This window comes from Phalacrocorax aristotelis, chromosome 3, assembly GCF_949628215.1.
Source record: "Phalacrocorax aristotelis chromosome 3, bGulAri2.1, whole genome shotgun sequence".
In the NCBI taxonomy this organism is placed as follows: domain Eukaryota; kingdom Metazoa; phylum Chordata; class Aves; order Suliformes; family Phalacrocoracidae; genus Phalacrocorax; species Phalacrocorax aristotelis.
This window is the reverse complement of record NC_134278.1, coordinates 35,398,043-35,424,884: the sequence shown is the minus strand read 5'-3', so window position 1 is coordinate 35,424,884 and position 26,842 is coordinate 35,398,043. Positions and strand designations below refer to the sequence as shown.

At 40.7% G+C, this 26,842-nt stretch overlaps 1 protein-coding gene across 3 annotated transcripts in view; it reads left to right on the top strand.

The window, feature by feature from the left end:
- Positions 1-21,892, top strand: part of FILIP1 (filamin A interacting protein 1) — a 109,125-nt gene extending 87,233 nt beyond the window's left edge. For 2 of the 3 annotated variants that reach the window (XM_075087105.1, XM_075087106.1), the window contains 3 exons: positions 3,042-5,847; positions 12,982-13,205; positions 21,055-21,892. In XM_075087105.1, the coding sequence (XP_074943206.1) occupies positions 3,042-5,847; positions 12,982-13,188 (3,013 nt within the window). In that variant the 3' untranslated portion in view covers positions 13,189-13,205; positions 21,055-21,892. The remainder of the gene's footprint in view (positions 1-3,041; positions 5,848-12,981; positions 13,206-21,054) is intronic. The other variant, XM_075087107.1, reaches the window with a different exon arrangement.
- The last annotated feature ends 4,950 nt before the right edge of the window (positions 21,893-26,842 follow it).

Below are 26,842 nucleotides of genomic sequence, written 5' to 3'. Positions count from 1 at the left end.
AGAGGAGCAGGCCGTGCAGTCACCCTTTCCAGAGGGAACTTGAGCAGATCTGCTTGCTTCCCTGCTGTGGTCCAGATGCCAAATCCCCGAGGCTCTTACTGATGAATGCAGATTATCCAATTGTATCCAGATACCTCTCCTCATCTTTTAAAAAACAAACCAAAACAGCAAATACAGGGACTGGACTGGGGATGCCAGACTGTTGGCTTGTCAGTGTTTTGGCTGTATCTAGCCCCACATTTCATTATTAAACATTTGGGGTTCTGTTTTTTTGGGTTTTTTTTTCCCCTTTTGCTTATTTTGACTCCGAATGCAAGTGCTTTCAACCTCTTGACAATCCAGAGTGCAGTTGCTCTGGACAACACATTGAAGACACGTGCTGTGAGTCTCTGAGGTGCTTTTAGTGTTGCATTGGAGCCCATGCAGGCCTGCATTACTTAGCAAACATTAGCAGCAGCAGTCAGATGAGAAGCCTGATGATAATAAATCAGTTGTAAGGGTCAAGAGGGGACAACGTTACCTTGCAATCCTTCTGAAATTCCAGTTTAACCACTGAGGTATGGGGGTTGTACAGAAGATAGAAAAGGAGGAGCAAACTTAAACTTATTACTTCTATTACTTTTATCGTGGGGCCAGTGAATTGTTTTGCACTCTGGTTAGGAGCCTGGTGGTGTGTACCGCCTGTAGCAACTGCTGGGTGAAATTCACAGGTGCCCTTTATGAACAGCCTAGGAATTCAAAATCATAGGCAGTTTTCTGAGCATCTCCAGATAGGCTTTCAAGTGGTAAGGTTGTTAAAAAGAAAACAAAATGCTGTCCTGTGTTTTTTTGAATTTACAGGGGTTACCTTAAAATTTTCTTGTGGGACAAGGGAGGCTGGAAGTGTTCTCTGTTTTTAAGACCTCATAGTCTAGTACATAAGTCTCTCCTGAATGGCTTCAGGAGATGGGTCATTCAGAGCACCACCAAGTTAGGGCACACTGTTCTGTCCACGGCAAATGGTGTTTCGTGGAAGAACGCACACTATTTCTTTTAAAATGCAGCCTGGGGGAGATAACAAAGAGTTCTTGGCAGAAACTTTTGCATAAACCATTGTGATAGAGCAGCCAGGGAATATATTGCATGCTAATAAAGTTCCTTCTTCAGTGTGAAAAGTGCATGCTTTGTGAGTGGCAGCCGGTCTTTTTTTACCTTTTGACATTCTAACTTGACCCATAATGAGGCATCCACCAAGCAGGCCCTTTCAGTCCCTTCCAAAGAGCTGCCAAAACTAAAGAGATTTTTTCTGAGAATAATCTGTGACCCAGCAAGGTTGGCTGTAAGGTTTGTTTGTTTTTTCTCTCTCCTGCTGGTTCCTACATTCTCTTACTCCCACATCCTATCTGACTCTTGTTTTCAAATGTATTCTTCAGCCTTCTCCTTCCCTACCTACTGCATCCTGTGCTCTGCTTTCAGACTTCCTTCTCTTTTCTTATAGCTTTTCTTTCCAGTTCCTGTTCATTCTGGTCCCCGAGGAAGAAGGAGTCAAACATTAACAGTTGCTGGAAGACTAAGTTAATATGGCTGTTGTTATGAGTTAAGGTTTCAGGTGAGGGCTCTGGGAGACATCCTTTGTGTAAGACATTGTGCCCCAAAGCTCTTTGCACCACTTCATTGCTGGGGCAGCAGAGAGTAATCTGTGCTTCACCCTCTACCATCTACAGTCCAGCACTGAAGATAAAAATGCCGATAAAAGTCAATCTTTGGTAAGATATGGATGTTCCAGTTAGTGCAAGTTAGTTAACAGGTGGTATATTTCTCTGCTATTACCCCTTCACTGCTTGACTCAGTTACAGAGGAGTTGAAAAGCTTCAGACATAGGGTAAGAAAAGCAAGTGGATTTGAATCATTACCCGTGTCTTGATAGGGGATATGGGAATTGCAGGTACTTTGGCAGTGGTTTGAAAAACATATAATTTTACAGTAAATTCAGCATGCATACTTGTGTCTGCTTTTCTGAGTCGTATTGCTCCTTTTACAATAAGGTTCTTACATTAGTAGGGGATATATCCCTGTGTTATCTGTACCTCTCTGTCAGTTGAGGATCACCATCCTCATAAATCTGTGCTTACAGTATGTGCAGGCACTTCCTGTGCCAATGTCAACGTACCCTGAATATAAATCACAGATAAAAAATACTTACATTGCTAATAATTTCTTCGTTGAAATATTGCATGGGTAAGGCTGGAGGATGTAGGTCTTTATTATCTTTCTGAGGATACACCTAACTTATGTATCGTGAGCTTTTATATGTTCTGAAAATACAGCTTTACAAACTATATAAAGGAGAGCATTTTCCAGCTGATGTTAGCTGTAGCTAAAGGTTTCATTAGTCTGACCCTTGCAGTCCACAAAATCTACTACTGTGAATGGAAACGTTCCTGGAAGAAGGAACATTTTAACGTAATAGTCAATGTGCTGGCAAATTTATCTTTCTGCTAATTTCTTATGCCTGTGATGCCCAGATGGTTAGCAGTTGTGTGCTAATGTAATCTTCTGTCCTGCTGGTTTATTTATAACGAGGATTGATCTATTTATTTATGGCTGCATACAGCAATTAGTTTTCATTTTTTATCTTATTTTACACATTTCTGTGTATGCAAGACACAAAGAGGAATCCACCTTGTAAAACAAGTTTGGTATAAATGGATTGGTGAGTAGATATAGCCGTCCTTTTGCGATATTATATACTTCTACCAACATCATCCTAACAGCGAAATAAATGTAAAGGAATTAAAACCTGACGTATTCTTTATCTATACATGTATAAAATTTCACCACTTTTCAGATTTCTAGACGATTTTATATAGTTTTCAGTTAACTTTTAAAAATTAAGATATTTGGTTCGGGAATATAACTGGAGTAGGTAGTTATTTCTTGAAAGACCTAGGTTATTAATGAAAAAAAAAATTCATGAAATGAAGGTGATTTAAAAAATGGAGAAATATGCACGCGCACAGATATATATTTTAGTTTAATACATCTCTTCTAATTTGTCTCAGGTTGAAGAAACTTCTTGAGCAGGAGAAGATCTATCAAGCGCGGAAGGAGAAGGAACATACAAAAAGACTCAATAAACTAAGAGAAGAACTAGTCAAGCTCAAGTCATTCGCACTCATGCTGGTGGATGAAAGACAAATGCATATTGAACAACTTGGTCAACAAAGCCAGAAAATACAGGACTTAAACCAAAAACTAAAGGAAGAAGAAGAAAAGCTTAAAATTATTAGTGCAAAAACAAAAGAAGATGGACAAAAACTGATGAAGTTAGAGGCAGAACTTGAACACAAAACATCATCATTTTCTCAAGAACATGAGGAGATGACTGCTAAACTGGCTAATCAAGAGTCACATAATAGACAGCTGAGGCTTAAGCTAGTGGGTTTGACTCGCAGAATAGAGGAGCTAGAAGAAACTAACAAGAGTCTTCAAAAAGCTGAGGAGGAACTTCAAGAACTAAGAGATAAAATAGCGAAAGGGGAATGCGGTAACTCTAGCTTAATGGCAGAAGTGGAAAACCTCCGCAAGCGTGTGCTTGAAATGGAGGGGAAAGATGAAGAGATCACAAAAACCGAATCCCAGTGTAAAGAGCTGAAAAATAAACTGCAAGAGGAAGAGCACCATAGCAAAGAGTTGAAACTTGAAGTGGAAAAACTGCAGAAAAGAATGTCAGAACTAGAGAAGCTGGAAGAGGCTTTCAGTAAAAGTAAGTCTGAATGCACCCAGCTACACTTAAACTTGGAGAAAGAAAAGAATTTGACTAAGGATTTGATAAATGAGTTGGAAGTGGTGAAGACTCGAGTGAAAGACCTTGAGGCATCAGAAAGCAAGTTGGAAAAGGCTGAAATGAGTTTAAAAGATGACCTTACAAAGCTGAAGTCATTTACTGTAATGTTGGTTGATGAACGAAAAAACATGATGGAAAAAATAAAACAGGAGGAAAAAAAGGTTGAGGGTCTAAACAAGAATTTTAAAGTTGAACAAGGGAAGGTTATGGATGTAACAGAGAAACTGATAGAAGAAAGTAAGAAATTTTTGAAACTGAAATCTGAAATGGAGGAAAAAGTGTCTAGTTTGACAAAGGAAAGGGATGAGTTAATTGGCAAACTGAGAAGTGAAGAAGAAAAATCCTCTGAACTAAGCTGTAGAGTTGACCTGTTAAAGAAAAGAATTGATGGTATGGAGGAAGTAGAAAGAGAAATTACAAGGGGTCGAACCAGGAAGGGACCAGAGCATGGTTGTCACGAAGACAACAAGATAAAAGAACTTACGGTTGAAATTGAAAGACTGAAAAAACGTCTCAAACAATTGGAAGTGGTTGAAGGAGATTTGATGAAAACAGAAGATGAATATGATCAGTTAGAGCAGAAATTTAGGACTGAGCAGGATAAAGCCAACTTTCTTTCTCAACAGCTGGAGGAGATGAAGCTCCAGATTGCCAAAACAAAAGCAATAGAAAAAGGTGAAGCAGTGAGCCAGGAGGCAGAGTTGAGGCATAGGTTTCGTCTGGAAGAGGCCAAAAGCAGAGATTTGAAAGCAGAAGTTCAAGCTCTTAAGGAAAAAATCCATGAGCTGATGAACAAAGAAGACCAGCTTTCTCAGCTCCAAGTCGATTATTCAGTTTTGCAGCAAAGGTTTATGGAAGAAGAAAATAAAAACAAGAGCATGGGGCAGGAAGTTCTGAACCTAACAAGAGAGCTGGAGCTTTCTAAGCGTTACAGCCGTGCTCTGAGGCCCAGCATAAATGGACGAAGAATGGTCGATGTTCCTGTCACGTCCACTGGTGTGCAAACAGATGCTGTAAGCGGTGAAGCAGCAGAAGAAGAAACTCCCGCAGTGTTTATAAGGAAATCCTTCCAGGAGGAGAATCACATCATGAGCAATCTGCGGCAGGTAGGTCTGAAAAAACCCATGGAGCGTTCTTCAGTGCTCGAGAGGTATCCTCCAGCAGCAAATGAACTTGCAATGAGGAAATCTTGGATACCATGGATGAGAAAGAGGGAAACTGGGGCTCAGGGAACTCCTGATAAAGGAGCCCGAACCCATGGTAGTCCAGCGCATCCTGGGGAGGTTGTCCTTGCACCAAAGCAGGGTCAACCTCTTCATATTCGGGTGACACCAGACCATGAGAACAGCACAGCTACTTTGGAGATAACCAGTCCAACCTCAGAGGAATTTTTTTCAAGTACCACTGTCATTCCTACTTTGGGGAATCAGAAGCCACGAATAACCATCATTCCATCTCCAAACGTTATGCCCCAAAAAGGGAAAGGCAGTGAAAGTCCCGTGGGCCCAGATCGTTCTATGTCTCCAGTCACTATAACAACATTCTCCAGGGAAAAGTCCCCAGAGGGAGGGAGAGCACCCTTCACTGACAGACCTGCATCGCCAATTCAGATTATGACAGTATCAACATCCGCAGCACCGGCGGAAATCTCTGTCTCTCCGCAGTCACAAGATATGACCATGGGAAGAGCTGTCTTCAAAGTAACACCGGAAAAACAAACCGTGCCGACTCCAATCCGCAAGTACAACACCAACGCCAACATTATTACGACAGAAGACAACAAAATCCACATCCACTTGGGTTCCCAGTTTAAACGCTCTCCCAGTGCTGCACCTGATGGCACGAGTCCTGTGATAACAGTCAGACCGGTGAACATAGCAGCAGAGAAAGAAGTTGTGACTGGTACCGTCCTTCGATCACCCCGAAACAACCTGTCCTCGCGACCTGCAGCAAGCAAGGTGACAAGTACTATCACTATAACTCCTGTTACAACGTCTTCCACCCGAGGAACACAATCAGTGGTAAGCACCATAGCCTCATGATGTCGTCTTCACGGTCAAGAGAAGGGCAACCATAGTTTGGGTTTGAGACACCATCAGGGAAAGAATGGGTGGGGTGAGGACAAACTCTTGACTTTCCTGCATTTGTTTCAGATACGAGCTTAACTGTAAAATCCAAATTTGCCTGATTCATATATTTTTGTACCAGTGTTGGATGCCGGTATGCTTTTGCGTTATCTCCCAAAGGAGTAACTTTCAAAGGAAGTTTCTGCAAATTTCCTTTAAAGTTATTTTCATACTGGCAGTCGTGTAAAATTTCAAATGAGAGACAGAGAGGGACAAAGAATGATGGAGATGACAGAAAAAGAAACGGTATTTTTGTTGTTGGTGGGTGCAGTTTCTGACTTTTGAAACTACCCATAATGATTTTTGGTCCAGCTGGTGGGTCTGATCATGCAGGTTGTTATTTCTTTGGTATAATCCCATCATAGTTATAATTCAATTAGTATCTGCTAAAATGCTGAACTCCAAAGGAATAAATAGCCAGACACGGTTTCATTGCTGATAGCTCCAAGCCTCTTTCAGCCAGTGAATAGTAAAGCTCTTTCTGTTCCTCTGAAATTCTCAACTTTTATAAGCACTGTATTACAATAGCGCTTCCTCTAATATTTTTTGCTGCTTTCTCTCTGTGCCTCTGTGGTGGTACCCTGGCTTCTTTTTTTGTACTCTAATCAGTCTCTCACCTCTTTCTTTAAACATATTGGACAATATTTATTGATAGTCCTCCCCCCCAGGTTTATTACTGAATTGCTTTAGTTGGAAATACCCTGGGAAAGAAGAATTTAACCAAAATAGAAAACCAGCAGTACTGTATTAGTCCAAAAGCTTTTTTAGCTAGACAGAGGCTGCAGCAGATGCTATGGGGAAGATTATTTTAAGTGGGAAAACACACAGTAATGTTTCCCTCAGCGTCTGTTCCCTGTTTTTGGCAATAGGTGGGTATTTCTTTCTGAACCAGGGCCTGTAGCCACATCTTTGTGTTTAATAGACCGTGGCGGAGTTTTCTTCTATTTATTCTTCTAATTGCTTTTTGAACTCATTTATACTGTTGTTTCCACAACATCAGGGGGCAGTGAATTCAGTTGTGGGCTCTGGGAAAAATGCTCTTTTGTTTGATACCTTTTATGCAATACCTTCATTGGTTACAGCCTCTTTCTTGTATCTTGACAAATACTGAATAGTCATCCCCTGTTCATTTGTGTGTGCCGCTCAGGAGTCTGCAGACCCCTACAACACGCCCCTTCAGCCACCTCTTTCCAAGCTGAAATGTCAAAGTGTATTTAAGATACACTTCCACACTTTCGGAGAGAGGCTGCCATTCCCATTTAAGCCCTCTGACTTAAAAAAACTTGCATTCGTCATATGGATCTATCTGGGATCGCACGTGCGTGCTCTCTCTCCCCACATATATAGTGTACTGTAGGTACTTTAGTGTACAGTGTTTTCCTACATATTAGAGGCAACTGTTCATTTTTTTAAAAGTCTTGAATTAATTCATTTACAAACTCCTTTGTGTCTCAGAAGCTTGGAAAACTTTTTAAGAGTTCCTCATTCTTTTTTACTAGATGTCTGTCTCTGCTGTGATGATGCACTGAACCGTGGCAGACAAAACTTTTTTTTTTGTTGTTTTCATCTGGCTAAAAAGTGGCTTCTTTCTCCACTTCATCCTCCCTGATTTGGAATGTAAGGAAAAGAGTTCAACCATAAGATTTACTTTATCTTATGCTTTCCTTTGTTTTTTAAGGTCCCTGGTCAGATGAACAGGGAACTTCTTAACAAGCCCAAATGTGCCTTTTCCTCCCTAACCCCCTGAAAAAAACCCAGAATATTCACCATCTGTTTTGCAAATGACTACTTTACAAACATATTTCAATACCGCTAGTCAGAAAAAACAAGTTGTAACTCAGTAACCCTAGAAGAAACCAACATTGATATAATTCTGAGTGTTTAGGTTCATAAAATCAAAGACTACAAACTGATACAAACCTGCTTTCTTAGCTCACTGGTTTTAATATTTTTCGTAGCTCTCCTCATACAAGATGCTCTGTACAATGTACTAATGCAGCACCAGACTACAAAGGGGAAAATAATCCTGAAGTTCCTAGCTCTCATCTGTTGCTATAACAAAATTTCAGTTACTGTTTTCATATTTGAAAACATTTAACTCTTCTTCCAGTTTGAATTTATAGGGTTATCTTCAGTACTGCAGGTGAAGTTAATTTTAAGGTACACACACGGTACTTTTAAAGGTTCAGCCTGAGATGTGGTGTCTCACTGCATATGTCAGTCCAAAACCAGAGGCTGTGATTTCATGATGGATCATCATGATTTTTGAATCCCATAAATCCCATGGATTAAGGGGTGCTATGGTTGTGTTGATTCGCACTGACATACACCCTAGAGTAGCTAGAGGTTTATACTCCCCTGATCCAAGTCCTATTCTGGCTCTGCAACAGTTTTGATTTAGATAAAATGAGACCCTGATCCAAAGAAGACACAGGCACCTGAAGGAGAATTTGGGAAGTTTTTGAGAACTTAACCAAAACAATCAACGAAAAAATGCACCGGTCAGTGACTGTGTCTCCACGGGCACCTGAACTTGCTGGACCCAAATGTTTTGGAGGTGCTTTGTGCTCTGCCTGCTGCACAAGCCCAGGGCTGGCCAGCTGAGCAGCTGGCCCTGGCATACTAATGCTGCCACCCATCATTGTCCTGGAGCCACGGGGGTCTCCATGGCAGGAGCTTTGGTGCATCCTGGATCCCAGTGCTGATGTGATGGAGACTGTTAGATCAGTTGGACTGAATTCAGCATTTAACACAGAAACATTGCCACTTTCATTAAAAAAAAAGAGAATGAAACCCTAAGCTGGTAACTGCCTTTTATATGATAGCCTATGGATTTGGGTAATTATCGCTGAAGTGGAAAAACCAGGTTTTGGTCCTCCTTAGCTTGATTAGAGTCCAACCCACTCCCAGGAAAATACTTGGACTACCCTAGCAGACCTAGCAGCCAATTTTTTTACTACAGATCGACCACAGCACAAGCAAAAATTCAAGACTGACACCAGAGGATATGCAGACCAAAATGAGCCTGAATCTGTAGCCTGATTGTTAGTCTTGCCTTAGCACATTAGCCCAGGTCCCTGTTCCCAGGACAGTTCATAGAGTTTACATTAAAAACCCCACAGAATAAAAACAAATATTCTTTGGGAAAAAACAACTGTGGTGCCTATATCCTGTGTTTTGATTTAGGCCTTATATTTGGCTGTGGGATTGCTGGTGAATTCAGATTTCTTTTGGTTACCAGGATGCGTGTCAGTCCTATAATCACTTCATCCCTGTGCTCCCCACCTCCTACAAGACTGGCATCCAGCGCTGGCTGTTTACGCTGCCAGGGGACACAGTGAATCTGGTGACATGCAAATCTGCAGGGAGCAGAGGGAATCCTGGCTGCAGCAGAGCCAGCGTAGTGGCACGGCATCAACCATGCAGAGCGTCCTGTGACCGAGGCAGCAAGGCACAGCTGAAAAGCTGTTGGGTGCCAGAGCTAACTGGGCACACGTTAAAGCAGCTATAAGGCTAGTTTCGTTTGGGCAGCGTTTAGTTTGAGACTGGCCTCTAAATTTAGCTCTTTGTAGATGTCACATATACGCTCTAAGCTTCTGTTAGATTCATTAGAGATCCAGGGGTCAGCTCACTTGCCCATGTAGAGATCATGGTGCTATCTGCATGCCCTATGGTAGCTGAGACCTACCAGCTGAGGCTGGTAGGTGTAACACAGACCTGTACTTTCCTGCAGTGGAAGCTGATGAGATACCTCAGATGCTACAAGATGCCTCGGTGCGGGTAACTGAGTCAGACCCTAGTTGTCAGTCCCCTTGTCAGCACTGCGCCCTGGCTCCGTGGAGACTGGAGAGTGTTTCAGTGCAGATGCTGCTAGCTTCAGCGTGAGCTGAATTGCTCACTGGGCTCCACTGACTGTATTGACTAGATCTCAAGTCCCACCTTTTCAGGATTCAATTGCCGAAACATACTTACTTAGTGTCATTTTAAGTACTGCCAAATAGCCTACCTAACTTCCAGCTGCTTTATCAGAGGCTGCAGGTCTCCTTGGGTCCTCTTATCTATCAGCCCTGTGCAGATGGCTTGAGTAGCCCAGGGCATCTCAAATGGCACTAGAGATGCACTTGAGGTCCAGTTTTAATGAAAGCTAGTACTCACTGTGTAGGTCACTGAACTGAACCATGTCTGTCCAGGGCAAGCTGGTCCCTGATGTAATTGAAAACAAGTGCTGAAAAAGCAGCTTTGTTATGAAAATATTCCAAAAGTAAATGTGTGCATGAAAGCACTCTGTGTGTGTCAATAAAATGCACTAAGCAGGATCTGTTATAAACCACTAAAATATGCTAAATGTTCTGTGCATTCAAATTGCTTTTCTTCCTTATTTAATGGGACTGTCCAAGCTTACTGCAACCTCAGGGTCCGCAGTGAGCGCTGATTATTGACCTAACTGGCTTAGCAGCTGCATGTATTTACCTCACTCTCAGTAACGTATTTACGAACATTGCTGTGGCCCACTGTGCTGTTCCAGCACCACGTACTGCCCCTTCAGAGCCAGCCAGCGTCACTCTGCGTCCCGCGGGGCCACGTCTCAGGTGCTCCATGCCAGCTGCGTAAGAGTTGGTTTCTGGTTGGAGTTGCATTCCTGTATCAACCAGAAGACAGCAGCCTACAGACAAACAGGGCTGGAGCTTAGAACAAAGCTTAGAGCTTGGTTCTTGGAAGAAATGGCCAAGAGAAAGACAGTCGTGTGGGTTCTCTGCCATAAACACTACAGATGTGAACCGGAGAGTGTCCTCTGCTTGTTTACTCCATCGCTCTCACCAAAGGGGACTGCTTGCTGAAGAGCCACCTTTGTGCCATTTCATTTAGCAAATACAAAATGCTTTTGCAGCTGCGTGTGAAGCAGGCATTAGCTTCCATACGATCAACACGTTAGTATGCCGAAAGGCAGGCAACTAAGACATTTAAAGCAAGTTAGAGTTCTTTTCAAAGTGCTTTTGACTGATTTAGGCTTGAAATGAGTAACTTGAAAGCGCCCAAATACTTAGTTAATAATTTACATGTGAATAAAGCTGAAGAAATGCCTGAGATTCCAGCTACTTCATTTGATTGCCTCATGTTTACACACTGTGGAGCTCTTTCAGGCAGTACAAGATGTTTGTCATTTGGGTTCCCTGGGATGTTGACATATTTTCCGAGGCTGATGGAATGCATTTGCATGTTTTGCCCTACAGAATTGTATGGGCCTAACTTGTTTTGACATCTACATGTGAGTTCCATATTAGCCTTTTTAGACTGCTATTGTAAATGTTGCTTTTAGTTATTGAAAATGGCTTCCTTCCTGCCAGGCAGACAGCATTCAAGTTTTCCAATTGTGATTTTTTTTGTGTGTACGCATGGGGTTTTGAACTGTTCTTAGAAGATTAAGGAATGGTTTTCCTTTGAATACTCAGTATACAGACAGAAGGCTCTGATGCTACTGGCTGGAAATCCTTTGAGAGAGAAAAATGCTCCTTCGTGGTGCATTTTTAAATGTGCAAATACATGTTGCAGTCGACACAACCCCCTAATCCAGTCTATTTCAGCAGTTTAGTTTCATTTTGCTTACATGTCATAAGTTGCAGAATTTAGTCATTTAGCATATGGGTCTAGCTAGGATTCCAGGATCTTACAAAAGTTACTCTCTTTCGTGAGATGAAAGTCTTCATCCATTTTCTGAACAGAAAAAAGTCACATATGAAATTCAGTTGAGACGCTGTATTTGTCACTGTTAATATTTGTGTCTGCATCACACACTGGAGAAGATAAAACATATTATACTTTCAGAATTGTTGTGGCTGTAAGTATTTTCACTACGTCATTGTCCATAAGGGGTAGCTTCCAGTTTTGGCTTTGCAGGGTATGTGCAACATTATCTGGCCAGTGGAGATAGAAAATGCCAGTTGGCCCTTTTGAATCTTTTTGTCCTATGCAAGTGCTTCTTGTGCATTTACACAGTGGGATTCGGTTGCCTAAATGTACGTACTGATTGCCATTTTCAGAGATACAGAATAGCCAGCCTGGCCTCCCTCCATCTGGTGCTCCAGCAGGGCACAGGGCCCTGGCAGGCATCGTGTTGGGTCTGCCAGCCCCAGGCTTGGGTCCTCAAATGGATTCCATCCAGAAGAAAAAATCATTAAGAATTTCTCAAGGCCATCTAGTTTTTTTTTATTCTGAAGTCCCCAAACTTGAGGATAAGTGCTTGGTAGGCTGTTGTCCAGGGCATCAGGCTGGCAGAGGTAGTAAAATGACCATGTCCACACTGCCTTGATGTGTCCCTGGAAATCTGGGCTGCCTGCTTCACCCTTGCCAGAGTTTATCAAGCTGTGGCTAGGGCTTGCAGGGGAGGGAGCCCTCTCCCACATCCCTCCTCCCACAGCCACAGGAAAAGGAAATCCAAATCTTTCCCGTCTCCCTCTCCCAGCCCTTCTCACTTCCCTCTGCCCCTGCACTTCCCAGTGCAGAAATAAGTGGCCCCAGCATACTTTGGGAAGCAAAGTTCAGTTGTATCTGTACTGCTGAGAAATCTTGCCACAGATTTGAAAATATGGCAGTTATTCAGGTTCAGCATTAGCCTCACGTGGCTATGCTGTTTTGAGGGCCCGTGCTAGTCTCTGTGCAAGATGCTACTACTGGACCTGTCTGACATCTAAGCCAGTGTTTTGGTAGCCTCTAAGGCTGTCCTGCGCTGCACCATGCAGTGGAATCAGATTTTTGCTGGGATTCCCATCCCCATGACATCTTGATCCGAAACACCAGATCTGATGAGCTCTGGGAAACTCACTTGATCTTGACTTTGCACATTTGGTCCTACTCTAGCAGTATGTGCCATGGCCAGGTTCCAAAAGTGAACATTAATTTGCTGATAGGCATGATTTGGGATATTGCTGCTTGAGAAGTAAATGAAGAACCAATGAAAAGTATAAGATGAGCATATATGAGAAGAAGAAGTCCTCTGTTCATGTAATTTCTCTCTGTTTCTCTCTTTTGCAGACAGGACAGGATGGGTCATCCCCGAGACCTACACCCACCCGCATTCCTGTGTCAAAAGGTATGAAAGCAGGAAAGCCAGTAGTGGCAGCCCCAGGAGCAGGAAATGTGACAAAATTCGAGCCTCGTGCCGAGACTCAGTCTATGAAAATAGAACTGAAGAAATCTTCAGCCAGCAGCTCTGCCTCCCTGGGCGGGGGTCAGGGCTGATGGCGGTGGCTCAGGGGGTATGTTCTGCAGGTGTTACTGCTACCATGGAAGTCAGCCCCCTGTCTGTGTAGTTGCTCACGTTTGCCTGTACTAATGGAGTCCTGCAGCTGCCACTTACAACAAACTAATAAGCGTGTGCACTGACTACTTGAGTAACAACATCCTTTTGTTTTCTTACTGAAGTTAAAAAAAAAAAGGCCATCAAAAAGGCACTTGTATGCCAGGAAGATTTTCAGCCTAGGTAGTGAGAATGGGGCAACTGCACTAGGTTATTAATCTAGTCCAGGATTTCTTAATGATAGAGTTGGTCACTTTTTTCATAGAACAAAGGAAGTTTGGTCACTTTTACTGGATTGTCTTCCACCTTAACAGACCACTTTCCACCTTCGCTGCTGCATGGGGCACTTTCCTTCCTGCCTGTTGATCACATTATTGAGATGCCACTTTGCCTAGGAAAGCAATGCCAGGAGACAGGGCACTTGAGGTCCTGTTTTAATGAAAGCTAGTACCTCAGGTGCAGCAGGGAGGGGAAGAGAGAAGGGATGGGCACTGTTTGACCAGCCTTCTCTCTAGGAGTCTCCCATCCAAATCAGTGTTTCTCAGTGGTGAGCTGCTTTCTCAAGGCGGTTAGAAAATTCAAGGGGGTAGGGGGGTTGCAAAATCTTTGGCAGCAGCAGTGCTAAGCAGCAGCTTATTTCTTCTAGAGGGGGTTAACACTTGTAGACAGCACTTGCAACCAGGTCCCTGACTTATACACACAGGATTACTGCCAGCTCAGGGGTCAGATGAAGGCAAGTGAGCCAAAAAGGTGTTTAGCCGCTAGAAAAAGCTTGAGAAACATTGATCTGGCTAAAATCAACACAGTCCATTTGTGCCTGCTCCAAAGACCACTAAAAGCTATGAAGCAAGTCACTCTTCATAGTGACCAGACTTCACTAGGTTTTAAGTTTTCCTGGTTGGATGAACTTGTGCTATATTTAAACTGTAGTTGCCAAGCTTCCTTACATCTCGGAGGGAAAGTCAGCACGGACTGCTGGTGGCAGAAATTGCTACCTAAAGGCACAGCTCAGGTATAGACAGTGAAAGAGATAGGGTTTGGTATGGAAGTTACTCTGAATACACAGTTGTTTGAAGTATTTTGTCTTAAATACAGACCACCTCATAATACCATGGCGATTCATTGTTTTTCCTTCCCTCTTTGTGATTTCCTCATTTATGTTTGCATTTTTAAGCATGTTTTAAGGGATTGCTTCAGCATGAAAATGGTGTGGATGCTGATGATTGTTATGATTGTTTATTTAATAACAGTAAAGTTATTAAAGGGCATTTCCATTAAGTGATCAGTTTCCACAGAAGAAAGTCACAACCAAAAGAAATGGAGCCAAGCAGACTGATACATGATGGTTTTAAAGCTCATATAATACCTCAACCACTACAGCAAGCTGTAAAGGACCCAGTGGTTAGGAATAGCTTTCAGAAGCAAGGCAGGAAGACCACCAATAAATCAGAAATACAATTCACAGAAAAGAAAATGCACCAGTGGGTGAAATACTAAATGGTTTTCTGTCTGGGAGAAGAGGTTTGATGGAAGAATCTGCCACAGAAGGTCAGCAAAATTATATTCAGTCCAAGCAATGTTTAGTCTTCCGTCTGCACTTTGCATTGCTTTCCAATTTAAAGATCCAGATATGGCCATTATCCCAGCATAAAGCTGGCATTTTATTATTCACGTGAAGGGCATTTTGTCTGTGGTGTAAGAGCTGCTGCCACATCAGAAAAGGCATAGGTTTCAATTTTTACATGTGTAGCACCTGCAATACCTGCTAATTTTAAGGTTCTGGTTCCTGTGACATCTGAAAATCAGATTCGTATTAGTAGCATTTTTCGTAACACTCAAGTCCCAGTATTTCAGATGAAACTTGGAAACTGGAATTAGCAAGCAATGTGAGTTACTCTGCCAGAAATATATCAGATCCTCTCAACTAATTGTTATCACTTAAAAGGCTCAGTTTGTCAATAAATTGTTGCCGAGATCTTACTGTTCTTATTGTAACATAGACTGCTTAGCAGATGTTAGAAGAAAACACATTATTAAGAGGCTTTTGCTGGATATTCACTCTAAATACTGGCACTGAAGCAAGTCTTCAGGTCAAAACAGTCATTTAAATAATATTGCAAACATGAGCCCCAAGCTAATGTGGCTTGATACACTGATGAACTACAGCTGCCTTAAGCCTTCCTTTTCGGATCCTTTTTTCAAAGGAACTTAGTTCCTTAGTTAACTGTTGCTGTACCCAAGGCAATATTCTACATGTGCCTGTGGTGGAAAAATTTGTTTGTTCTGCTTGAGATCTAAGAAACTAATTCACCTGAAGAAGCAAGCCAGCCTTACAGTACCTGAAATCCAGGACACACAGATTAGCACAACTGAACCAGAACTGTGGGCACAAGGTGGGGATTACTCTTGTACAGTCAGTAGGATCTCATGAAACAGACTCAAGAAATTCCGGACAGACCAGACCAAGGATCCTGTTATTTTCCCCAGGGGCAGCACAACAAAAAGGAACCTTTGCTCCATAGCAGAAGCCCAAAAGGTTGGAATTGGACAACCAGCTTTACCATTAGCTAGAAATAGGTATTTAGTTGTACCCATAATTTTTACCGTCTGTTTTAATTGACCTGAGATTCTTGCTTCTTAAAGGTAGAAGCAGGGTAAGATGAAGGAAAAAGAAAGCCCATAGTTCAGCAGTCTTAGAAGTTGAAGCGTGACTCTCTCTATTGTATTGGAATTTCCTCTGAATCTGATGACAGTTATGTTTAGTGACTACAGTAAGTTTCTCCATTCAGTTCCAGAAGGCAGTTCAGACAATCGAGTCTAAAGACAGTGCCTAAGCCCCAGAGGCATCCTGAAGGTGTTCCTAAACTTCTTGCGCTGCCCTTGTCTAGCCAGTGTTTCAGTTGTGGCTTAATTAGCACTGCAGCTTTTGAACCTTATGGAGATCCTTAACCTAGGTATTCTTGTATTTGCTCTACGGGCTTTAAATCAGGCCACAATTTCATGGTCACTTGAAGTCAGGATGTAACCCCACACTGGAGTCAAAAGCTGTAGTCCTGGCTTTGTCACCTCCAGCCAAGAAAGTACTCACTTCCATGTGGTTGTCCCTTGAGCTGGCACAAGTCTTTGAACTTAACTGGGGAACTGATCTGAACTAAAAGCAATCTAGCACAAAGCATAAAGGGTAACTTTAATACAGCTTAGTTGCAGGCTCTCGGGCCGGAAAAATAAGGAAGGAAGGCATAGGAAACCAGTGGCTGTTTTAAAGTGATTGTGGAATCATGAATGCCTCCTAGAAAATCAAATACCACACAAATGTAGGGGTGGTGCTGCTTATTTTAAATCCTTTTGATTGAAACCCGTCTTCAAAGGTAGGAAACAGGCCCTCCCTTCTCACCACTATCTGAGGAGACTCAAACTGACATCAGCTCCAGGCAGGTTCACCGATGGCACTGACAGACAGGTGGGGCCAAAGAAGGTGGCATTCTCATTCCCTCCTGTAAAGGCTGTGCTGTTCTACATGGAGGGCTTCAGTATTCGCTGAGCAGAAACAAGAGAGTGGTTGAGTGGTCAGGATATTGAACTAGAAGGAGGGAGCCCCCCCGTATTCTGGTCCGTGTTCCAAAGGCTGCCTTTGAGCCTGGCCTTTTGTGAAAAGAAGGCTTATAAGATGAAGGATGAAGTGTCTGTGTTCATCCATCCCTCCATCTGTCCTTCACTGATGAATAATATTAAATATACCAACAATTTCAGCCAAATCTGACAAAGCAATAGGGGTCTCCAGAATAAGAAGTTCTTCCAGTTTGATGAAAAGGGCAACAGAGAAGAGGAGCAAGACCTTGGCAGTGCCTGACCACATGGAAGAATGTAGCATGAGCTCACCTTCATACAAAATCAAAGAATGAACACAAGAGAGTGATGTCAGAAATACCACAAGGACAAGCTCTGTTCAGACCTCGGATTTTACTAGGCACCAAAGAATCAAACTCTGATACACCAATCCATAGGAAAATATTGGGGCCTTTATTTATAGGGCTTCTTGTGTATTCCACATTACTGCACTGCAGTGCAGAAACCAAGCCTTCCTCTTCCCAGGTGGCCATCTAGAATGACTCATCCTCATGATCTCTCTCTCTTACTGTTTTCTCTGTACTGATTTTTGATTGTTTTTTTTTTCAATGAAGTGGAACAGTTTCAGTAGCCAAATGCACTCAAGTCACGAGTAATAATGATAGTTACAATGCTTCATCAAGAATTGAGCTGGCTGAGAAGCAATCTTTGTATTTTTGGTAGGATTCAATGTCAGCTGGAGAGATGCCCTGTTCTGGCTGACTGCGTGGCTGTGTAAGCAGTCTTGATAACTCAAGCCCAGCAGTGGGAACATATATATGGCTTAGGACAGCAGTAAGGTGGAAAGGGGGAAGAGCAGGGAAAATGCCAACCCATTCATGAGCAGCACACATGGACTTAGAAGGTGCACTCTCAGTTCTCCAGATGATCTCTGTGATTTTAAATCTAGTTCCTAATAGGTTTTCCACTGCATTCCCTACATTAGATCCCATCACCTGAATTACTGTTACATGTGAGTATTGCTAACATAGTCATTAGCAGAGCAATACATTTGAGTAAGTGTGACTGAAAATGAGGGGGCACAGAACTTCAACCCTGATGCCTGGGGGATTTCTCTCAGTTTGGTAAACATGCTAAGTAAATAATAGAAGAAAAACAGAGATTCTGATTTATATGCCCACCTTTTTTCCCTTTTGTGACACCCATTAGTGAGATTTTTCAAAAAAACAAGTAACATTTTGTGACTCTTCCAAGTATGCCCATAGAGTATGCATGTTACCATATTTAAACCTCAAACCACTTACAGCATATAGTAATTAGCATCATGTGAGTAATCTCTAAAATCACGTTAATATGTTGATTCATGCCAGTTGGATGCCAGGTCATAGGTTACTCCCTGAAATGTGCTACACATGTTCTAAAACATGCTTGATATTTACATGAATATGCAGTAATTCTGATCAGATGTGGAAGAGCATGTCTTTAAAAGAGAGTAAGCTACTGTCGTGCTGGGTTTCAGGTGCTTGGCATAAGCTGCAACAGTCAGGCCAATTTTCAGACCAATTATATGTTCCCATCACACATCAGTGGCCGATTTCATTGAGTTGCTTTGAAACCTGTAGTTTGCTGGCAGGAGTTTCTGTGAGCTCATCTTTCAAACTTGTTTTCATTTAGGGGAATGTTTTTCTCCCCTATGTCAGTGCGAGTTATCCTCTTTCCCTTAATTTTGCCTGAGCTCTCTCAGGCAAATCTATATGCAACACTTCTCATCATGAATGTTAACTTCGCTTTGAATCTTACTCCCTACACACTGCACTTGCTTGGCTTTTTGGAAGATGCAATCAGGGTTAACTGCTCTCAGATGCAGAGCTATCAGCTCTGGGAGTCGGGTATGAATCACTCAGGTATGAATGGTTTTTCACTTTAAAAACTCTCTTCAGGATTGTAAGAGTAGAAATACTGATATATTATTCTCTTCTGTTGCTTGGGCCTGCGTTGTCTGTGGTACAGACATTTTTGTATTACTTGCTGTTACTTGTTTGTATATATTGTAAGACAAAATTAAACTTCAAATGTTAAAATGTCCATTGATGGGCTTCATTATATGAACTGGTATTTTCCATAGGCCAGCTATTAATGAGGTGTTTCCTGGAGAAGCTGCGATTTACATCACTGGGACTGAAAGTAGAATTAGCAGTTTTACATTAACTTTGTTTTCTTTTCCTGTCATTAAAATAATTTTTTTTTTTTGTTCAAGTGAATTCATAGCTCCTTGAAATATTCACATCTATAACCCTGGAAAAATTTATCTTATCATATCCTACAGATATAATCATATTTCTACAGGGGTGGTCCAACAGAACTCTGACAAAATCTGCCCTACTATAATTTTAGCTTAATAACTGCTCAGATCTCTTCTAGTAACTAGAGAGTGTGTGTGTATATATGTGTGTGTGTGTATAATATATATTTTGTTATATATGAGCATTTCAAATACAAACAACGTACACAAACAAAGAGCATACATATACATTTGTAAGAAATGAATGAACAAATGAATACTAGAAATGGAAATTATTTTTTTTTAATCATTTCTTCTACTCTTTTCTGCATAATTGCTCTATTTGGTCTGTAGGAAGAAGACTGATTCAGAAACCTACTGTAGTTTTGCTGTTCATTCAGTGACTGAGCCCTTGCAGGGAGCATGATATTTTCCTGCTACCCATTAGTCTTTAGAATGTTTTATCTAAACTCAATAGAATGTTCATAATGAATATTAAGAAAAAAAATGCTTCGTATAGAGCTCGTGTGACTCTCATTGAAGTTAATGGGAGAGTTCACCTGAGGTTACAATCTGATATTACATAAATGCAGCTTTTTACATCATATTCCACAAGAGCTTGAAGTTAGAGAACACCACTGGTTGTAAGGTAAAAAAATCTTACTGTAGTTTATGGTTCTTTCACATTCATTACTCAAATGTGGTAGAACTGGTATACATATCTTGTTGAAGCTCATTGGTTATTGATAAATAATATGGAAAAGAAATACTTTCTATTTGGGAAATTCTGTTATTTCATTTGCCTTAACATATTCTCGAATGTTGCCTTAGCCCCGCTTTTCTGATTCACCGCGTAGGAAAAGCACCACTGGAATCTGCCATCTAGCGGCAAAGTTCTGGCATTAAGAGTACATGGGAAACACTTCGGTTCTTCTTTCTTAGAATGTAACTTAATCAAACACCTCGCAGATATTAGTTAGGAAGCTGACAAAAGCAGAAGTCAATAAAAATGTAAAAGGGAGTAATGATGTGATTAGTGTCATTTCTTGGGTCGTGTAAATTTTGAAAAATCTTCAGACTATTAAGAGAGGAAAGAATCTTAAGAAAAATAATTTCAATTAAGAGGATGAATATTTCTGAAAATGTATTATTATATGTTTTTAGTTAGCACTGGTACAGTTATATTATTTGAAATGCATAAAATATACCTTTTCAGATAAAAATGTCATTGATAGCTGAATTCTTATATTGAAAAAGTTGCCTGTAAGAGCCATGTAGATAGATAGAAGACCAGAAGAGCAGGTCATTAGTATTTCAGCGGGACCCGGAGAGTAATCAGGATCAGGGATCTCCTACATTACACACAGGGCAAAGTTAAACCCAGCCTTCCAAAGACAATGCCAACACTTAGTTTAGCACACTGTGGCTGAAGTTTATCCCCATTGAAGTCATTAGCAAAATTTAAGCTGACTTGCTGAATAAAACCAGCATAGGTTTCTGAGCCAAATTTAAAGAAAAAATGAGAAATGACCCCATACCCCTTCCTCATCCCAATTTCAGAGTTGCCAGCAGATTTATGATGGATTTGCTTAGACAGGATACAAGAGACCCAACTCCCAAGTCTTCCTCTACCTGATTCGGGTGTGGGACTGGAACCTTGGTGTCCTTGTGGTTTAATCCATCCAACTGTATCATTCTTTTTCCCTATGGATGACCAAATATGGTCTTGACATTGAAGTGGAAGCCAAGGGCCTCCCAGCCTTAGCCTGGTACTAACTTAGTCTCCCTCTGTAGCATTAGCCAGGACAGTTTTTATCAACCAGTGATGTGAGAGAGAGCCTGTGAGACATTGCTAGAAGAAAAATGCTTTGCACTGCCATTGTAACTGTTCTTCTTTAAAGTAACTTGTAATTCATTTGCAGTCACATAAAACCAAATGTTTTGCTATCTTTTCTTTTAGAGAGTGTCATCATTCACCAGTTACGCATGAACTCTAGATGAGTTACCGCCCCCACTACGTGCTCTCTGTGTGCACTACCCTCCTTGCCAGTTGGATGGATCACTGTAGAAGCTCTCTACCATCAACACCAGGGTCACTTGTGCTACTGATTATTCGTGGAAGAATTTATTGCTTCCGTTAGATTTTATATATTTTTTTTCTTGGTAGAGCGTTAAGAGTGAAGGGCCTTGATGATGTTTCGAAAGTACATAGTCAGAGAGAGAGAGAGAAGCAGTCTTTCTGCCAGCTGAATTTCACTTTTATTTGCAAAGCCTAAGGCACGTGCTTGATTTTGTTTGATGTTTGCCATATAATTTATTTTTATAATACACTTTGTAAAGTACCTGTCCCAAAGTTGCAATTCCTATTGTCCATGGCGCATTTATTTGTAGAATACACTGTCAAATTCGCAATTTGATATTTTTGTAATAGAGAGTATGTAAAGAAAGAAAAAATTTAACTTCAACAATGTTTTGTGTTTAAATGGAAAAATATTCAGCACATTTTTTTTTTTTTTTTGCCATCATGAGATTCTGTGAGACTAAATACTCTGAAGACTGCTGTATGGAATTCGTACTATTGCAGAATATTTCTTGCACTGTGTGATGGTTTGGCATAAATTTAAGTATTAAAGTCCAATGCCTTGAAATACAACCAGATTTACTCATTTTAAACAATGTAAGCCAGTTTTTAAAGCTGTGATTTTTTTTCTATATATGTTTTTACTTCTGCCTGTACCAAAAAAAGTTGATTTTCATTACACTGTAACTAATAAATTTTCACAACTATGCAAATGTAATCAGGCGTTTGAATTTTAACTCTAATTTCTTAAGGTTGACAGTACTCACATATGTATTTGTTTATAAGGACAGAACGTATGCCTCTGGAAGTTACTGTTTCTGACCGGTATTTCACTGCGGTATCACAGTGATATACACAGTAAAACTGATTCAGATGTTAAGATACTGAGAGGGATCTGTCACCAAGCCCTTAATGCCTTAATGGTTTCTAACCTTGCTCTTTCACTGCATTGGCAGAGATGCCTGATGTACGATCAGAATATTTAGTCCAGGACTAATAGGACTGCACAAATGAGATGCCAAATGCACTCTGCCATACGCTGAAGGGTGCGTTTTACACGGGTGGCTTTGTTTTTTCAAATAGCATCCAGAGGGTTCTGTGGCAGCTATACTTAAAATGATTTTTGAATGAATTATATATGAAGCTGGATAGAACTCAGACAGGGTCTTTTTTTCTTACACGTTTCATAATGAATTACTTTTAATCTAAGTCATTGGCACATATTTAGAATATTGCAGATTTTTTAATTGCAGAAGCTACTGGGAGGAACTTTTTTTTGGAAGGGAAAACGGTGTTGCTTGCAGGAGATATGCTGTGGGATGCCAGAAGGAGCGCATTAACTCGGCGTCCCACTGAGACGAGCAGGCCAGTTCATTTTTGAAGCTGTAATAACGCACTGCTGTGTAGTCAGTTTGATCTTCATGGTTTAGTTTGCTTGCCAGCCGTGGGAGCTGGTTTTTTTTCTTCTAGATAGGAGTTCTGCAGCAAATGCTGACATTGTAGAGGGGCAGGATATTCTGGGACCTGTATAAACTTTCTTGGAGTTGATCGGCATTGTAAAGACTTTGCTAATACAGCTATACTGAGTAATCCAAATAAATGTTCTTTATCCTTGCAAAAGAGTCATTTTGTTGGCATATCTTATACTTCAGCTGGTACACCAAGTTTTCTAAGGAATGGGTTTTTTTTCTTACGTATGCCAACAACATAGCTGTGTCTGTAGATCAAATTTTAGAGTCAAGAAGAATTCCAGCTTTCAGGGAGTAATACAGCTGAGGTGAACAAAGTTGAGTGCATGCCACATTTCAGTTTACTGTACAGTAGAATGAACATTGTAATGACCCAGCTCTTCTGTTTTCAAAGCATTACTTGGGAACCAAAATGTATCCATGTTAAGAACTACATTGGGCTCATCTCGAATTAAATCGCTGGCTATATCAAAGTGACAGTGATGTGCCTGAAGTAAAATTCAGCTTTTAAATATGAGTAAGATATAAGTAAAATCTTATTCTGAAGTTGAGACTAGATTTAAAAGGTCCCAAACAAAGTAGAAAGTATTTTTCCTTGTCTAGATTTTAATATAAAGCCGATTCAGTATGAGGGTATGTATAAGTTGTCCCCTTTTGTTTCATAATTCCTAAACAAATACATAAACATTTATGGTTTTGCAAATACACTAAGTTTTTAAGCTTAAAAAAAAAAAATTTTTTTTAAAGCATAAATACAGTCATGGTGTATTTGAAATAATTTAGGTTTGAAAATACTTTTGATGAACTGCAGCACCTTGGAGTAGGAGACTGGTAACACTGGTTATAAAAGATCCGTGGTGATAATACACTAGTTCATCGCTGATAATGGTTTATGCAGGTAGAATAATAAATTCTGATCTGACACCTGGCAAGCAGCTGAAGTATTTCACAGAAATGTCCAGAGGGTAACCCTCACATGTGCAAAGGGTGTATTTCATCTTCAGTGCATTTATGTTCCTGGTCAATTCTTTACCTAATTTGGATTTGAATCTAAACCAAGTAAGTAAAGAAAGTGCATTAGCCAAATAATTAGCCTATATTTTGGGGACACTCAGGAAGAAATATATTAAGACTATGTATGTATTAAGAAATGTATTTAAGACTAAAGATGTGATTAATTTCTACAGGTGTTGTCATTTTAAAGGAAGTAGTTAGGAAGTGCTTTCAGACAAAGACAACGTAGAGGCTATCTTCGGCTGTAGATATCCGTAGCTTTTAAGCAACTGAAAACTAATGAAAGATCTACTTTTCTCTTAAAGTTCTTTTTTAGACTTTTCTGTCTGAAGAGGATTGAAAGACCTCTATTAGTATAATTATAGGTGATAAAATACGGTATTTCAAATCTATTAAAGAAATCTCAAATACTTTGATTTCTAGAGAAGAACTCTACAGCCAGTGAGTTTTCCTTTTGCCTCACTGTGAAACGTAATTGGACCGAAGAGGAGACAAAACTGCCTGTCTTGTAGAACCATCTCTAATGCAGGTATCAAGATGCCAAACAGAGGTGACTGGCTTGAATGCTCCACCTCCTACTGTGAATTGATGGGTTTTATCTCTTCTTCTGGACAGTAACATTTAAGTTGAAAACTTCATATTTAATGCTTTAAGTTATGTAGATTTTCTCCCTGAAATAATCTATTTGGAGGTTAATGCATTTTATTTGCCTTGCCTGTTCTAAATATTAGTGGGTTTAACAGCATAAGGTTTTATTTCTTTAGGTTTTCTTTTAAAAAGTATTAATTATTTACATCTTTCCTATAAATAAGTGGACAATATGATAGGGGAAGTGCCGGAAGACCATTTTGGCGGCTTAATGGAATACATACAATTAAAAAGTAAATGCCAGTTGGTGGTCTTCTAGATTAACTACTATACAATCATTTTTGTACAATTTTAAGGCTCATTTTATGCTCTTGAAATCAGAGATCAGTTTTCAGATTAAAATTTTGTAATTTTAGGGCTTATGCTTAGGTAGTCTGACACATACTTGTTTCTTCCTTGCCTTAAATATTAATAAATGTGGCACACTGAGGCCTTGAGTATGTAAGATGTCCATGCATCACTCATTGCTACCTCAGTGCCTAATAAATCAGCTTGTCATTCCACTATTAAAAAGAAATGTTATCGATGTATGTTTTTATAAGTATTTTTCTTTTTTCCTCTACCTATTTGTCTTATAATTGCACACAAATCAATGTGAAGCGCACTACATCGTGCAGCACCTCACTGTAGAATTTCATGAACATGAAATTTGTTGGTTGCACTTGCCTGGGTATAAATGAATTTACCTTAGTGTAAAACTGTGGGATAATATCCAACCAAGACCTTAGCTTACTGGTGAAAAAGTAAAACCAATATACTGAAGTGTTTATGCTGATATTCTTTATTTCTCTAAATACTGGAAGTAAGGTATACCCTGTGATTGCACCCGGTTATGCTACTGAGGACGTAATTATTTTGATAAAACCTCATGCTTCTAATTAACCTAGTTGTTACAGTGCAAAGTGTATGTGTAGGCCAAGCTTATAGACGAACATATGGCCTTAGATACAACTAGTTGAAAAGAGAGAGCTGTAACTGGCTAATGATAGTGAATCTGATCCGTATGGTATGTTAGTTTTTCTGTTTCGCATCATGCAGAATAGTAAGCAGAGACTAGTTCAGACACCTCACTTGAGCTGTCGCTTTGTTAATATGGCGGTACTTACCCTTGCATCAGGACTTGGCCATGAGGATGGGCACCAAACCACACCTTGTTAAATTTGTCCATTTCAAAATCGAACAGCAGCTGATTCCACTGGGGTGGAAAGGAGGAAATTCTCCTGTTCTCTCCTTTTTCCACATTTCCCAGGTTTATCCTGGGCTTTTGTGGCTATGGCTATATTGGCATGTCATCTGATACAAATGGAGCAGAACAGCACATAAAAGTTCTGGGGCTCTTCCCATCTCCATTGGTCATACTTTGGCGTTCTCCTGGACTGGGCTTAGGCTGGCCCCTAGGCAAAATGTCTCCCGTGCAGTTCGTTTTGAAATTTCTCAAAGGAAAACTTTCACATCATTCTGTGTTTTGACCGAGGGCCTCTCTGCAAGACCCTCTAGGAAGCATCCCACTGTTCTGCCCATTTCATACAAATGGCAGTACTACATCAGCGATCCGTCACCACTGTGGCCCACAGCGTCACTACCGTGGCAATTCCCAACAGCTGACAGAGCCCACGCCCAGCTTAACCATTGCAGAACAGATTCCCACACAAATGTAATGTGCCCTTTCTTGCCTGGCAGCATGAGATTCCCAACTTCCTGATATTGCCCCTCAGTTATCCTGCTGCCAGGGAAATCTCTCGCCATCTCACAGCACAGGTTTACAAGCAGCCTTGTTCCCCTGGGATCCCAGGTTGCACCTCACTGGATTTTCTGTGAGGCTGCAGGAGTAAAAGTTACTATAGCTGAAGCTGGTAATTGAAAATAAAAGATAAGAAAGAAAAGGGTGATAAAAGGGACGGGGCTTAGCTAGGGGGGATGACAGCAAAAGTAGGGGCCACAAGATAATGGAAAGGACAAATTAGGAATGAGGTATAGCTTTAGCACAGATGCCACAAGGAATACGATTAATTTTTGAACCCTCAGTAATTATTTAGGCACCAAATAATTCTTAAATTTTAGATGCCCAAGTGGCCAAACTTCCCATGCTGTCTATGAAGAGATCTCCGGAGTCCCCACAGACGCCGCGTTTGCACAAGCCATGTGCTCCCCCCAGTGGTCTTTCTTGATACTTCCGATTCTGCAGAGAACTAAAAGGCATTTATTTTACAGAAACTGTTCCAGGTTCCACAGGCAGCTAACAGGCCTTAGACTGGACTACATGCTTATAAAATAATTTAGTAGTTTTAATTATTTATTTTCCTAAAACCAAGTCAATACATAAATACTTTCTGAAAGTTGATTTTGGCTACACTCTATATAGTAAGCACTACATCATCCTCACAAAAGAAACTTTAATGTAAAAGTGCCAAGAAAGTGAAAAATATGGACTTTCAATGTTGCATTGGCTTGTAGCAATGCCTGATAAAAAAGGTATTCTGAGATACAAATACATACTCCCACATTTTCCACAAGGCAACTATTTAATGAATTGACGC